The sequence below is a fragment of the Oncorhynchus masou genome, chromosome 16, assembly GCF_036934945.1.
Source record: "Oncorhynchus masou masou isolate Uvic2021 chromosome 16, UVic_Omas_1.1, whole genome shotgun sequence".
Classification (NCBI taxonomy): Eukaryota; Metazoa; Chordata; class Actinopteri; order Salmoniformes; family Salmonidae; genus Oncorhynchus; species Oncorhynchus masou.
The window spans coordinates 23,267,618-23,282,947 of record NC_088227.1 but is presented as its reverse complement, the minus strand read 5'-3'; the positions used below and the strand labels follow the sequence as shown (position 1 = coordinate 23,282,947).

The 15,330-nt window shown below is 43.6% G+C and overlaps 2 protein-coding genes across 3 annotated transcripts in view; one reads left to right on the top strand and one right to left on the bottom strand.

Moving 5' to 3' along the window:
- Window positions 1-5,716, top strand: part of LOC135557214 (N-lysine methyltransferase SMYD2-A-like) — a 30,840-nt gene extending 25,124 nt beyond the window's left edge. For both annotated transcript variants that reach the window (XM_064990420.1, XM_064990419.1), the window contains 8 exons: window positions 1,002-1,126; window positions 1,275-1,342; window positions 2,081-2,183; window positions 2,723-2,833; window positions 2,942-3,077; window positions 3,282-3,456; window positions 5,118-5,226; window positions 5,389-5,716. In XM_064990420.1, the coding sequence (XP_064846492.1) occupies window positions 1,002-1,126; window positions 1,275-1,342; window positions 2,081-2,183; window positions 2,723-2,833; window positions 2,942-3,077; window positions 3,282-3,456; window positions 5,118-5,226; window positions 5,389-5,472 (911 nt within the window). In that variant the 3' untranslated portion in view covers window positions 5,473-5,716. The remainder of the gene's footprint in view (window positions 1-1,001; window positions 1,127-1,274; window positions 1,343-2,080; window positions 2,184-2,722; window positions 2,834-2,941; window positions 3,078-3,281; window positions 3,457-5,117; window positions 5,227-5,388) is intronic.
- Window positions 5,717-8,971: 3,255 nt separating this feature from the next.
- The window catches only part of LOC135557699 (tyrosine-protein phosphatase non-receptor type 14-like), a 93,736-nt gene continuing 87,377 nt past the window's right edge, over window positions 8,972-15,330 (bottom strand). The window contains 4 exon segments of the mRNA XM_064991221.1: window positions 8,972-9,185; window positions 9,418-9,581; window positions 10,027-10,261; window positions 10,634-10,762. Coding sequence (XP_064847293.1) covers window positions 9,057-9,185; window positions 9,418-9,581; window positions 10,027-10,261; window positions 10,634-10,762 — 657 coding nt within the window. The 3' untranslated portion in view covers window positions 8,972-9,056.

The following is a 15,330-nucleotide window of genomic DNA, read 5'->3' as shown; positions in this document are numbered from 1 at the left end:
TGTGTTGTCTGCTTATTGTCGCTCTGTGTGAGAGACATACATCTCTTTCATCATGGTACTGAACGTGACACAAAGTAAAGGAAGATGCAACGATAGAGTAATGAATTCGGGGGGGGGGTCCCTCACATGTACACACACGCCTAGCCGATGGCCTCATGCACGCTATAACTCACTTCTTCCACCAATGTAGCCAATCTGGGGTGTAGCGCCGATCGGGACCCGAATCTGGGTCCAGTGACTGTCAACCCAACCCCTTAGCTGTTAAGCCTAGAGATCCAAAACATAATGAGAAGGTTGTTAGGTCGCTACGATATACTGTATGTACAGTATAATGTAATCTAGTGTAATTGTCATTCATCCCATGTTTTTGGCCCTAATACTGATTGCTTTTGAACGACAGCTTATCTTCAAACCTAGTCTTCAGAGAGACAGAGTAGTGTTGTCAAGCTGGACCTCTCTATTTATACATTAGTGAGAAATGTTACCCGACACTCTCCTCTACCAGGCCTTTACCAGAGCCTCCCAACAAATGTCCCCCTTATAGAATAAATCCATTCATCCTGAATGCACAGCAGCTTTACATACATTGTACATACAATTAATTAGGGCATTGGACGATCAAATCCCCGAGCTGACAAGGTAAAAATCTCTCGTTCTGACCCTGAACAAGGCAGTTAACCCGCTGTTCCTAGGCCGTCATTGAAAATAAGAATTTGTTCTTAACTGACTTTCCTAGTGAAATAAAGGTTAAAAATATGAATGGTGGGGGAGGGACTCTTGATTGGAAGCTCTTTGCAGCTGTCCAAGGATTAGCGTGGAAGGAAAGACCCTCTCAGTCCACAGCAGTAAGAGCAGCAAGTTTACATCCAACTTTATTCATACATCTCTTCGACAATAAGGTTTGAGGAGACACCATCATTTGTAATATTTTACACAATCTTTAAGTGAGTTTCTCTCTGTCTCTCTCCTTCTATCCATCCCTCCTTCATTGTGTCTCTCAGACATAGACGATGTAGACATTGAGAAGAGGGAGATGAACGAGGGAGACATAGCCAGCTTGCACCAGTTCTACTCCAAAAACCTGGACTTCCCCAGCAAAACAGCCCTCCTCACACTTTTCTCACAGGTAAAACACACACACCCTCACATTTTCTCTGCAGTTTTAATTACAAAGAAAAACTATTGTCTTTCATATCACCTGAGTATCCCTCTACGTTCTGTCTTATTGTAGGTCTGTACCCATTCTATGACTCATTCCTTATTCTGTCTTCCAGGTCAATTGTAATGGCTTCACAGTGGAGGATGAGGAGTTGTCGAAAATGGGCTCAGCAGTCTACCCTGAGTAAGAATACACACACACACACACACACACACACACACACACACACACACACACACACACACACACACACACACACACACACACACACACACACACACACACACACACACACACACACACACACACACACACACACACACACACACACACACACACACACGGTCTGTTTGGTTCTAAATCTCCTTGGATCGTGAGTGTGTAGTAAAGTGTCTGTATTTGCCCACTCAGCCTGTGGTAGTTCTTTTCAGTCCTCCGTTCTCTCCGTAGGCCCATGCCGAGCTCACAATTTAGGGCCCGACACATTTAAGAGAGGCCTACTGTATGTTTCCTTTGAAAAGAGATGGCTTATCCTGGCCACCACAACAGCTAAGCGCGTACTCTTAAGGCATTGGAATAAATAATATCCCACTCTCTTTGATGAGTGGGCCAGTGCCATGGCACAGCTGGCTAGCTATGAGAGAGTTTATTTTATTCGCATCTGGGTAAACTAGACCGCTAACCAAAAGGAGAGGCCTCTGTGACCTCAGCACAGTCTATATAGTGAATGTTAACACAAAAAAATACATGTAAACAGTTATGATGAAGTTGTTCCCTCTGGGAGTGTTTGTCGTTCCTATGGCGATGTTATTAGCATCTCTCTTCCGTATTTTCCCCCTTCTCTCTGTCTCCCATTTATTTCCCATTTCCTCTTTGTTCCCATGCTCACCCCCCATCTATCTCCTTTTCTGTCTCTCTCAGTGTGGCCCTGGTAAACCACAGTTGCTGCCCTAACGTCATAGTGACGTACAAGGGGAATGTGGCCGAGGTCCGGGCTGTGCAGGACATGACCCCTGGGGAAGAGGTAAGGATGGGGACAGCTGTTGTAAGGCAGTGGTGGGTTGTTGTCAAGGCTCAATGTTTCAGGTAGGAAGGGGGAGAGTATTGAGGGGTTAAGGGAAGGGGCAGGTAGAAGTGGGCAACAGTGTCATGTATTGAATTGCTAGTACGCTGCTGAGTCAGAGAAGTGCATAGTGGGAATGAACGATGTCATGACCGAGGATGGTTGTAGACAGGTGACAGGAAGTTAGGTCATAGGTGGCTTGCAGTAGCTCGTCTGTGTCTCTCATCTTGGCAAGGAGGCTTTTGAGGAACATACTGTAGATAGTGGAGTGTGTGGCTTAGTGGCGTCTCAGAAGATGAAGGGAGGGAGGACGAGAAGGAGCAGACACAGCAGCAGCTGATTAAACAGCTCTGCAGGGTTATTTTAAAACCTGATCTGAGGACTGCTGATCAAAAAAGCTGAGCCGATATGAAATAGATCTCACTGATCTCAAATACAACTTATATGAATAGTAACTTAAATGGTGAATGTTTATACATGTATTGTGTGTATGTTCCCAGGTGTTCACCAGCTACATAGACCTCCTCTACCCTACAGCAGACAGAAATGAGAGGTTGAGAGACGCCTACTATTTCACCTGCGACTGCAAAGAGTGTAAAACCAAATCTAAAGTAAGAGGCTGATTGATGTATGATCATCAGTTACTTCCTAAACCTTGAATATTCATATTTGAATAATATAAGAATTAAGATTTTATACCCAAATGTTAATTGTTTTAGGACAAGTTGAAGCTGAAGGTGCGTAAGAGAAACAAGCCTCCAGGACCAGAGGAGATCAGTAGCATGATGCGCTACGCTAGGAACACCATCAAAGAGTTCCGTTCTGCCAAACAAATAGCAGAAAAACATCAGAAAAATATCCTTTGTGGTCCTTCTCTCCATGTAGCCTCTCAATCTGGGTTAAAGTGGATGAGTTTAGAGATGCAAATAAGTGTCTTATATTATAGGTTTTAATTTCTGCCCAACAGCTCAAATATCTACAGCGTGGAAGTTGGCTTACAGTTTCACTGGCTAAGTTCCTGATTCTGTAAATTCAGTCTTGACCTTGACTCTTGAGCACCCCCTGGAGAGCTGATGGAGATGTGCCAGCTGAGCCTGGACAAGATGGGTGAGGTGTTTGAGGACTCCAACGTGTACATGCTGCACATGATGTACCAGGCCATGGGAGTGTGTCTCTACATGGGGGATTGGGACGAAGCCATCCGCTATGGAGAGAAGGTCCTCAAACCCTACAGGTACTGATCCATACATATACATAGAACCCTTCAGGGAATAATCCATACTTACACCTAGAACCCATTCAGATACTGATCCATACATATACATAGAACCCTTCAGGGAATAATCCATACTTACACCTAGAACCCTTCAGGTACTGATCCATACATATACATAGAACCCTTCAGGGAATAATCCATACTTACACCTAGAACCATTCAGGTACTGATCCATACATATACATAGAACCCTTCAGGGAATAATCCATACTTACACCATACATACACATAGAACCCTTCAGGGAATAATCCATACTTATACCTAGAACCCTTCAGGTACTGATCCATACATATACATAGAACCCTTCAGGGAATAATCCATACTTACACCTAGAACCCTTCAGGTACTGATCCATACATATACATAGAACCCTTCAGGGAATAATCCATACTTACACCTAGAACCCTTCAGGTACTGATCCATGCATATACATAGAACCCTTCAGGGAATAATCCATACTTACACCTAGAACCCTTCAGGTACTGATCCATACATATACATAGAACCCTTCAGGGAATAATCCATACTTACACCTAGAACCATTCAGGTACTGATCCATACATATACATAGAACCCTTCAGGGAATAATCCATACTTACACCATACATACACATAGAACCCTTCAGGGAATAATCCATACTTATACCTAGAACCCTTCAGGTACTGATCCATACATATACATAGAACCCTTCAGGGAATAATCCATACTTACACCTAGAACCCTTCAGGTACTGATCCATACATATACATAGAACCCTTCAGGGAATAATCCATACTTACACCTAGAACCCTTCAGGTACTGATCCATGCATATACATAGAACCCTTCAGGGAATAATCCATACTTACACCTAGAACCCTTCAGGTACTGATCCATGCATATACATAGAACCATACAGGTACTGATCCATACATAGACATAGAATTCTTCAGGGAATAATCAATATTCACACCTAGAACCTTACAGGTACTGATCCATGCAGACACCTAGAACCCTTCAAGTACTGATCCATACATATACATAGAACCCTTCATGGTCTGATCCATACATACACCTAGAACCCTTCAGGTACTGATCCATACATACACATATAACCCTTTAGGGAATAATCAATACTTACACCTAGAAACCTTCAAGTACTGATCCATACATACACCTAGAACCCTACAGGTACTGATCCATACATACACATAGAACCCTTCAGGTAATAATCCATACTTACACCTAGAACCCTTGAAGTACTAATCCATACATACACCTAGAACCCTTCAAAGACTGATCCATACATACACCTAGAACCCTTCATGGACTGATCCATACATACACCTAGAACCCTTCAGGGACTGACACATACATACACATAGAAGCCTTCAAGTACTGATCCATACATACAAATAGAACCCTTAAAGGACTGATCCATACAAACACCTAGAACCCTACAGAAACTGATCCATTTTCACCTAGAACCCTTTAGGTTATGATCCGTTTCCTCACCTGTCAAATTGATACAGTATAGCTGTAATGTTTATCTCCCCAGGTTTGTACAGTGATGATTCTTACCTGTCGAGGTCAGCTGATGGCTGTATAGAAACCATATACCTTTTCTTGACCTCTCTAGCATACTGTACCCTCCCTACTCCATGAATGTGGCCTCCATGTATCTGAAGTTGGGCCGTCTGTACCTGGGCCTGGAGAGAAAGTTATCTGGCATCGACGCCCTGAAGAAGGTAACATTACTAGAAGCCTATTAGTTCCATTTCCATAGCGGCTACTTGTTATAACATGTAGTGAGAGATACAAACATATATGTTTCTTTTGAATCTGTCAATTTGAGTGAAAGACATAGCAGACCGTTAAACTCTTCTCTTTGTGTGTGTGCGTGCGTCCAGGCGATGGCCATAATGGAGGTGGCTCATGGGAAGGATCATCAGTATCTGATAGAACTTCGTAAAGAGATCGAGATGCAGAAATAAACAAAGTGACCTCCCACACTGGGAGTAACAGAAATGAAGTTTCTCTTTGTCTCTCTCTCACACACACAAAGGGCTACAGTGTATGGTATTTTCCCTTCTCCTTGGTTTTAAAGCACAGTAGGAGGAGAATGGTAAAGTCATGGCGATATCATCTATTTCATTATGTGGTTAAAATATTTTATACATTTGAGGTCTTGACTACGAGTGCAGTTATTAAATACGGAATACCTTTGTACTGAGCAGATTTTTGATTCCTGTCAAACTGTTTGATACGTGTTTTATGAGAATAGATCATCCACAGAATTGCCATTAAATAGACATCTCAGCTGTTTGTGGTCTTTCACCAATTGTTTACATGTGGGCGGGCTCTGCGTGTCAACAAAGTTGTTCTCAGCCAATGAGATGAGCCGTTGCCTGGGTGGTGACCGCTGCTTTGTCGTGGTGGGTCTAAAGAACGCTTGTGAAAGTGACCCTGTCACAATGGAGGGCGGCTAGAAAACATTAGCACGTCGTCCCGTGTTCTTACGCTGTGTGTGGTTGGTTGGTGTTTAACTATCATTTCAAATGGTGCGAGAGGAGAAAACACACGTCTGTTAGCAACGGTGGATTTTAAAATCACATAAACAATGTCATAGTACAGAAATGTCCTCGGCAAGAACAGGCATGTAGAGAAAATAATGCTTTATTGCATAATAAGCAAGTATGACAGCTTCATACATAACTGGGGGTAGGAAGGAAAAAAAGACTTGATGCACTGGCAAAAGCATATACAAAACATATATACACAACATATATTGAAAGTTTCTCAGGAATTATGCCAGAAACATGAAATGGAAAATAACACATTAACATGAATGCAATGTGGGGAAATACTCACAAACAGAAGAGAATGCAATAGAACACTCATATGTCAAGAGAACATAAAGCGTATATACGTATCTTGAGTATAAGTATATACATTGGAATATAAAAAAATGCATGCATAGTTCATTGTCTTACGGTATTTTAAGGGTACCAAGTCAAAAAAAAATAAAAACATTTGTAGAAATCTTTCTCGCATGCCCGGTATACACACATTAATTTAGACATGGCTGGCTTTGCATCACAACTCTCACAGATATAGAAAAACAACACAACACAGATTACGGAGGATGCAGCCATAGCTGGGTTTAGGCACATAGGAACACTAACGGCTGGATTCAATTTGTAGTGCGGATGTTCAGCATTACTGCGTGATTGAAATTTAAAGGCAATTTTCCTGCTGTAGAGGAGACTGCATTCAACGGTTAAACGCTGCAGATTTTGGCTCAATCGGAAATTGAATTTCAATCACGCCATCTGTAGAGCTTCAGCGATACAGAATGAATTGAGCCCTAAGATCCTTACAGGGATTTTACAGTTATTCAAAGACAAATGGCAGCCATTGAGGCTTTGACTGGTTGGTCACTGAAACCTTTTTGGGACACAAATAGGGTTACAAAATTCCGGGAACTCAATAAATACCCTGGTTTTCCAGAAATCCCCAGAATAAGGAGGGAATAAGCAGGAAATCCGGAGTCCTCCAACCATTGATTTCTGGAAAACCAGAGAATTTATTGACTTCCCGGAGTTTTGTAACCCGAGACACAACCCATGTTGGTTGATAAATATACGGTCTAAAACAGATCATATCTAGCTGGTCTATAATATCAAAATAGATTTATAACATCAATTCAAAGCATTGACATACCGTTTGGCAAACTTAATTTGAGATTAAAAAACACATTGGACACTATATTGGCACCAAGAGACAATACCATTATATCAAATAGACCAAATCTAAATGGAACCTTTGGTGCCAAGATGGAAGTTTGCCAAACTGTAGATCTATAGCTCTGAATCTGATTGGTCTCTACCAGTCCCTCCCTATGGAAACAAACATCCGGGTAGCCCATCCCTGCGCTTTAATTAGTGTCTGTCCTCCGTCTTAGGGATCAGCTCTATCTGTCCTTCTGGATTTGGCTCACTGCCACCATATCAGAACACAAACTTCTCTATTCCACATGAACTTTCATGGACCCCTCTGTAGAGTGGCACAGTGTGACACACTGGGGCCTACATAACATTCAGCAGCCTGAGTGGCAGTCTGCTTTAGCCAACTAGAGCAGAGACATACTGGCATCTGGGGCTACACACATGTAGGATCTAGAACTAAAATACCTTTGGGCGTTGTACATTAGACTCATGAAAAGAAAGGCAAAGGAATGCCTACAATATGTGAAACTGCTTGTGAGAGAACACAGGAGATAATCACAATGGAAATGTCTGGGATAAACATATATGTATTTGACATGCCTCTCTGTAAATGGACATACTGTAATGTACATGAAAAGTTGGCTGAGGATGAAAAAAACCAATAGATGTACTACCAGTCAAGACAATGAGGAATTTGAGATATCTGGAAGTAGGTGAGTGGAGAGTGGAATACTTGAAGGGCAATGACAATTTCAGATACATCCTACGCAAATGTCCACAGAACTATTTGCAAAGATCATCCGACTGTCAACATGCACTCCAATGAGCCACATTCAGGAAAAATATGAGGATGGTGTTAGGATAAATAAATAAAAGTAAAAAATAACAAAATACAACAATATTAAATATTGAAATGTTGAGACAAGTCTTCATTGTATCTTACAATTGTCTGCCTCACCATAGATGTAGAAAGGTTTCTGGCAGCGTAGAAAAACATATGATTCTACAACACTTGAAATAACAACCAACAGTGCCATGTCCTGTTTCTTTGATTTTTCTTAAGTGGCACCTGAAAAAACATTTATGTAACGTTGGTTTTATCATCTAATTTAGTGGACAAAATGACAGTTTCTCATTTTAACAATACGGAGCTCTGCATTATATTCAATGAAAAACAATGCCATGTCGTTAACCTTTTCCTAGATTTCGGTTCAATTTGATTAACAAGGGTGCATTAGCCTTACATTTGAAATGCCATTATTATCAAATGAGGAACCATATTTCAAAAAGTTATTCAATTAGTATTTGTTTTAAAGGAATAAATGTGAAAATGCTGAGATAATTGTCTCCTGGGTTTACCTGGTTTAAACTCAGGTAAGAAACGACCAACACTCATCATTTAGCATGTGACTTTAAACGCTAACATCTAGAATGCTAGTCTGGTCTGTATCTCTCTCAGGTTTCTCCATTGACAAGACATAGGACAGAGAGGCTATCACTAATACAACGGAAAAGCCTCTCTCTCCAAGATAAAGAAGAGAGACAGACTGAATAGTAGGTCACTTTTCAGATTCAATTTGGAGGTCTGAAATATACACACTGTATAATTACTGTTATGATATATTAGTTGTCCCTGGCTGTGTTCAAATCTGAAAACATTTGATAGGACTAGATAGATGTAAGAAATATGTCAGAAACTCCTACCACACCAGAGGGCTGAGTGAGGCCATCACCATGCTACTCACACTTACCCAGCCCTCTAGGACTGCGGGGGGGTATTTGCGGCACCAGTATTCCATTGCCCTTGTGTCAGCTCATGTGGGACCAGGTCAAAGGTCAGAGGTGAGGGTTTAGATGAGACGGGAGTTTTTGAGGAACTGGATAAGGACCTGGTAAACAAACTTGTACTGGGAGATGGTCTGGACCATGAGCATTCTCTGCTGCCTCAGGTGACTCAACATCATAGGGACCTCTACCCTCTGAGAGAGAGAGGGAGAGAGAGAGAGAGAGAGAGAGAAGAATCCCAGTCAAGTTAAGTACAGTGCAATAGCATTATAAACCAGAAACATACTTTAGCTCATATAAGAGGCGTTCACTCACAAATATACCAAAATATCAGGAGGCGATGATATACAATACATGCTGTTGTAACAGTGTAACATTTTGGAGAGTAAGTGACAGAGTTCATGTCAGTGGCAGGATGCCCCTCACCTCGTTGTGCTCCAGGCAGCTGATCATTAGTTCGGTGAGGATGACGACCCCGGTGCGGCCCACCCCAGCACTACAGTGGACCACCACAGGGGGGTTGAGGCTCTTGGAGGTGTCCAGCATGCTGTTAGTGTGTCTTCTCACTGACTGGATCTCCTCCAGGTAAGCTGGGAGGGAGAAGGGGGAGGGGTTAGTGTGTCTTCTCACTGACTGGATCTCCTCCAGGTAAGCTGGGAGGGAGAAGGGGGAGGGGTTAGTGTGTCTTCTCACTGACTGGATCTCCTCCAGGTAAGCTGGGAGGGAGAAGGGGGAGGGGTTAGTGTGTCTTCTCACTGACTGGATCTCCTCCAGGTAAGCTGGGAGGGAGAAGGGGGAGGGGTTAGTGTGGTCCATATTGCAGGCCAGAACAGTCCTATTAATTCATACTTCTCTCATTTAGTTGTCAAGGACAATGCAAATTCATCAATATTCAGTTTTCACATCTAAGTTTCAGTGTTGCCTTTGGACCACTACACAGGGCAGAAGCCTCCATTATACTCCATTAGCTTTGTGGAATTAACAAAACAATCTACATTTTTTCAAGTCTTTTAACGTCCTTTTGGTGTGACTTACAGAGGAATCCCTGGACGTACTCGGGGCAGCCGTGATCCGGCCAGTCAGTGTACTGCAGGTGCCACACGGTGCGCTCCTGGCCCGACAGCAGGTGTTTGACCTTTAACCCTGTGGTGGCGTAGCAACCTGAGTCCGTACGGAACTTGGTGGTCACCTTGAATTTGCCGTGGGTGGCTGAGTTGTGCTTGGAGCCCAGCTTGGGCCAGTACCGGTGGCTCTTTGACCTACCACCCTCCTGAGAGTGAGGAGAGGGAGGAGGCAGAGACAGGTTGAATGGAAGGTTTGTGTACATGTGGGGTGGATATATAAACACATGGATACAGACAAAAAAAAGCGTACATGGTCACAGGTACACACACACACACACACACACACACAAGATGATGAAACCACTTCTGAGGGGCTGAAGACAGAGGTCACAGGGTGTGTATGGATTAAAACATCCGCCAAGCTCTGTTCCTTCATTATTCACACACCACTGTGTTCTCACTGCATATCAATAATACATCACACACATTCACGCATTCAATAATTCACTGTTCTGAAACCTGGCAAGGCCTTCAATCCACTGATGTTTCTCTTCATACTGTGTGTGTGTGTAGTGTACCTCCTCTGCAGTAACCATGGCGATGACGTTGACTCCCTGCTCCCAGACCATCTGCCAGAAATCTGCAGAGGTGTTGGCCAGCGGTCCATGGGTGGCGATATAGTGCCATTCCTCCCCACTGATCATCACCTGCATGACACACACACACACACACACACACACACACACACACACACACACACACACACACACACACACATACACACACACACACACACACACACACACACACACACATGGTTAGAATCAATTAAACACACACAGGAATACCCTTACTACACATCCATCTTCTGAAACAAAAAACACATGCACACAAACAGACAACAAACAACCAAACCAGTTAAGACTATACTATCACATTCATTTTTCAAAAAGTGTATTGAGCACAAAGAGAGCCGTACAATATAATGGTCTACCACAGGAGGGCAATGTTGCCATGTTTCACATAGGGCTTGGTGGTACACTATATATACAAAAGCATGTTGACACCCCTTCAAATTAGTGGATAGGATGCCACCTTTCCAACAAGTCAGTCCATCAAATTTCTGCCCTCCGAGAGCTGCCCCGGTCAACTGTAAGTGCTGTTATTGTGTAGTGGAAACTTCTAGGAGCAACAACAGCTCAGCCGCAAAGTGGTAGGCCACACAAGCTCACAGAACGGGACCGGCGAGTTCTGAAGCACGTAAAAATTGTCTGTCCTCGGTTTCAACACTTGCTACCGAGTTCCAAACTGCCTCTGAAAGAAACGTCAGCACAAGAACTGTTCGTCGGGAGCTTCATGAAATGGGTTTCCATGGCCGATGAATTGGAACGCCGACAGTGACCATGCCCAATCGGCCAACATCAGTGCCTGACCTCACTAATGCTCTTGTGGCTGAATGCAAGCAAGTCTTTGCAGCAATGTTCCAACATCTAGCAGCAAAGGGGGACCAAATCCATATTAATGCCCATGACTTGGAGTGAGATGTTCAACGAGCAGGCGTTCACATACTTTTGGACATGTAGTGTATATTCCTCAATACACTTTCACCCTTAACACTTCAGGTAGCCCATATTAACTAAGGGCTGGAAATGGAGTGCCATTACGTAAAGGCCATGAACCCAACACAACCCCAACTCAACCCAACCCAACCCAACACAACCACAACACAACACCAACACAACCCCAACACAACACCAACCCAACACAACCACAACACAATACCAACACAACCCCAACCCAACACAACACCAACCCAACCCAACACCAACCCAACCCAACACAACCCCAACCCAACACAACCCATCACAATCCCAACCACAACCCAACACAACCACAACCCAACACAACACCAACCCAACCACAACCCAACATCACCTCAACCCAACACAACACCAACCTAACCACAACCCAACCGCAACCCAACACCAACCCAACCACAACCCAACACAACCCATCACAATCCCAACCCAACCACAACCCAACACAACCCCAACCCAACCCATCACAATCCCAACCCAACCCAACCCAACACAATCCCAACCCAACACAACACAACCCCAACTTAACCACAACCCAACCCCAACGCAACACCACCCAACCCCAATGCAACACAACCCCAACCCAACACAACACCAACACACCCCAACACAATCCCAACCCAACGCAACCCCAACCCAACGCAACCCCAATGCAACACAACCCCAACGCAAGGCAACCCCACCCCAACGCAACACAACTCCAACGCAACACAGCCCCAACGCAACACAACACAACCCCAACGCAACCCCAACCTAACCCCAACGCAACCCCACGCAACACAATCCCAACCCAACACAACACAACCCCACGCAACACAACACAACACAACCCCAACACAACCCCAACCCAACCCCAACCCCAACCCAACCCCAACCCAACACAACTGTAACCCAACACAACTCCAACATAACCCCAACCCAACACAACCCTAACACAACACAACCCCAAACCAACACAACCTAAACCCAATGCAACCAGCTGAGTGATCAGGCCACCTCGTGACCATAAACACAGTGTTCAGGAACAAACAGGGGTTTTGTCCTCAACTTCCTCAGATGACTGAAATAAGAGGGTTACACGTTATTAGGCCATGGTTCAGTACTGAGTTAGCATTCCATTCACACACACACACACACACACACACACACACACACACACACACACACACACACACACACACACACACACACACACACACACACACACACACACACACACACACACACACACACACACACACACACACACACACACACACACACACACACACACACACACACACACACACACACACACACACACACACGCACACACACACACACAACGAGGAGCTAAGAGCATGGGCACAGAGTGAGAGAACAGCTCAAGCTCATTTAAGAGGGTTTGGGGTTTGGACCACATTCCCAGGGAATTCCATTGAGTCTATAATTTGTAGATGTAGGCGATATGTATAAATAGTCTTTAAAGGACCTATTTACTTCCTTCCTTTATTCATTCCTTCCCTCCTTCCTTAAAGGTGACCCCTAATCTACAGTTGAAGTCGGAAGTGTACATACACCTTAGCCAAATACATTTAAACTCAGTTTTTCACAAACCCTGACATTTAATCCAAGTAAAAATTCCCTGTTTTAGGTCAGTTAGGATCACCACTTTATTTTAAGAATATGAAATGTCAGAATAATAATAGAGAGAAAGATTTATTTCAGCTTTTATTTATTTCATAACATTCCCAGTGGGTCAGAAGTTTACATACACTCAATTAGTATTTGGTAGCATTGCCTTTAAATTGTTTAACTTGGGTCAAATGTTTCAGGTAGCCTTCCACAAGCTACCCACAATAAGTTGGGTGAATTTTGAACCACTCCTCCTGACAGAGCTGGTGTAACTGAGTCAGGTTTGTAGGCCTCCTTGCTCACACACTTTTTCAGTTCGGCCCACAAATCTGTTATGGGATTGAGGTCAGGGCTTTGCGATGGCCACTCCAATACCTTGACTTTGTTGTCCTTAAGCCATTTTGCCACAACTTTGGAAGAATGCTTGGGGTCATTGTACATTTGGAAGACCCATTTACGATCAAGCTTTAACTTCCTGACTGATGTCTTGAGATGTTGCTTCAATATATCCACATACTTTTCCTCACTCATGGTGCCATCTATTTTGTGAAGTGCACCAGTCCCTCCGGCAGCAAAGCACCCCCACAACATGATGCTGCCACCCCCGTGCTTCACGGTTGGGATGGTGTTCTTCGGCTTGCAAGCCTCCCCTTTTGTCCTCCAAACATAACGATGGTCATTATGGCCAAACAGTTCTATTTTTGTTTCATCCGACCAGAGGATATTTCTCCAAAAAGTACAATCTTTGTCCCCATGTGCAGTTGCAAACCGTAGTCTGGGTTTTTATGGCGGTTTTGTAGCAGTGGCTTCTTCCTTGCTGAGCGCCCTTAAAAGGTTATGTTAATATAGGACTCGTTTTATTGTGGATATAGATACTTTTGTACCTGTTTCCTCGAGCATCTTCACAAGGTCCTTTGCTGTTGTTCTGGGATTGATGTGCACTTTTCTCACCAAAGTACATTCATCTGTAGGAGACAGAAGGTGTCTCCTTCCTGAGCCGTATGATGGCTGCGTGGTCCCATGTTGTTTATACTTGCATACTATTGTTTGTACAGATGAACGTGGTACCTTCAAGCATTTGGAAATTGCTTCCAAGGATGAACAAGACTTGTGGAGGTCTACAATTCTTTTTCTGAGGACTTGGCTGATTTCTTTTGATTTTACCATGATGTCAAGCAAAGAGGCACTGAGTTTTAAGGTAAGCCTTGAAATACATCCACAGGTAAACCTCTAATTTTATTTATTTATTTATCCATTATTTTACCAGGTAAGTTGACTGAGAACACGTTCTCATTTGCGGCAACAACCTGTGGAATAGTTACAGGGGAGAGGAGGGGGATTAATGAGCCAATTGTAAACTGGGGATTATTAGGTGACCATGATGGTTTGATGGCCAGATTGGAAATTTAGCCACGACACCAGGGTTAACACTCCTACGATAAGTGCCATGGGATCTTTAATGACCTCAGAGAGTCAGGACACCTGTTTAACATCCCATCCGAAAGACAGCACCCTACACAGGGCAGTGTCCCCAATCACTGCCCTGGGGTATTAGGATATTTCTTTAGACCAGAGGAAAGAGTGCCTCCTACTGGCCGTCCAACACTACTTCCAGCAGCATCTGGTCTCCCATCCAGGAACTGACCAGGACCAACCCTGCTTCGCTTCAGAAGCAAGCCAGTGTGCAGTGTGCAGGGTGGTATGCTGCAGGCATGACTGCAGGCATGACTCAAATGATGTCAATTAGCATATCAGAAGCTTCTAAAGCCATGACATAATTTTCCGGAATTTTCCAAGCTGTTTAAAGACACAGTCAACTTAGTGTATGTAAACTTCTGACCCACTGGAATTGTGATACTGTGAATTATAAGTGAAATAATCTGTCTGTAAACAATTGTTGGAAAACGTATTGTGCCATGCACAAAGTAAGTGTCCAAACCTAAACTATAGGGCAGCCTATAGGGCAGGGTAGCCTAGTGGTCAGAGTGTTGGACTAGTAACCAAAAGGTTTCATGTTCAAATTGCCAAGCTGACAGGGTACAACTCTGTCATTCTGCCCCTGA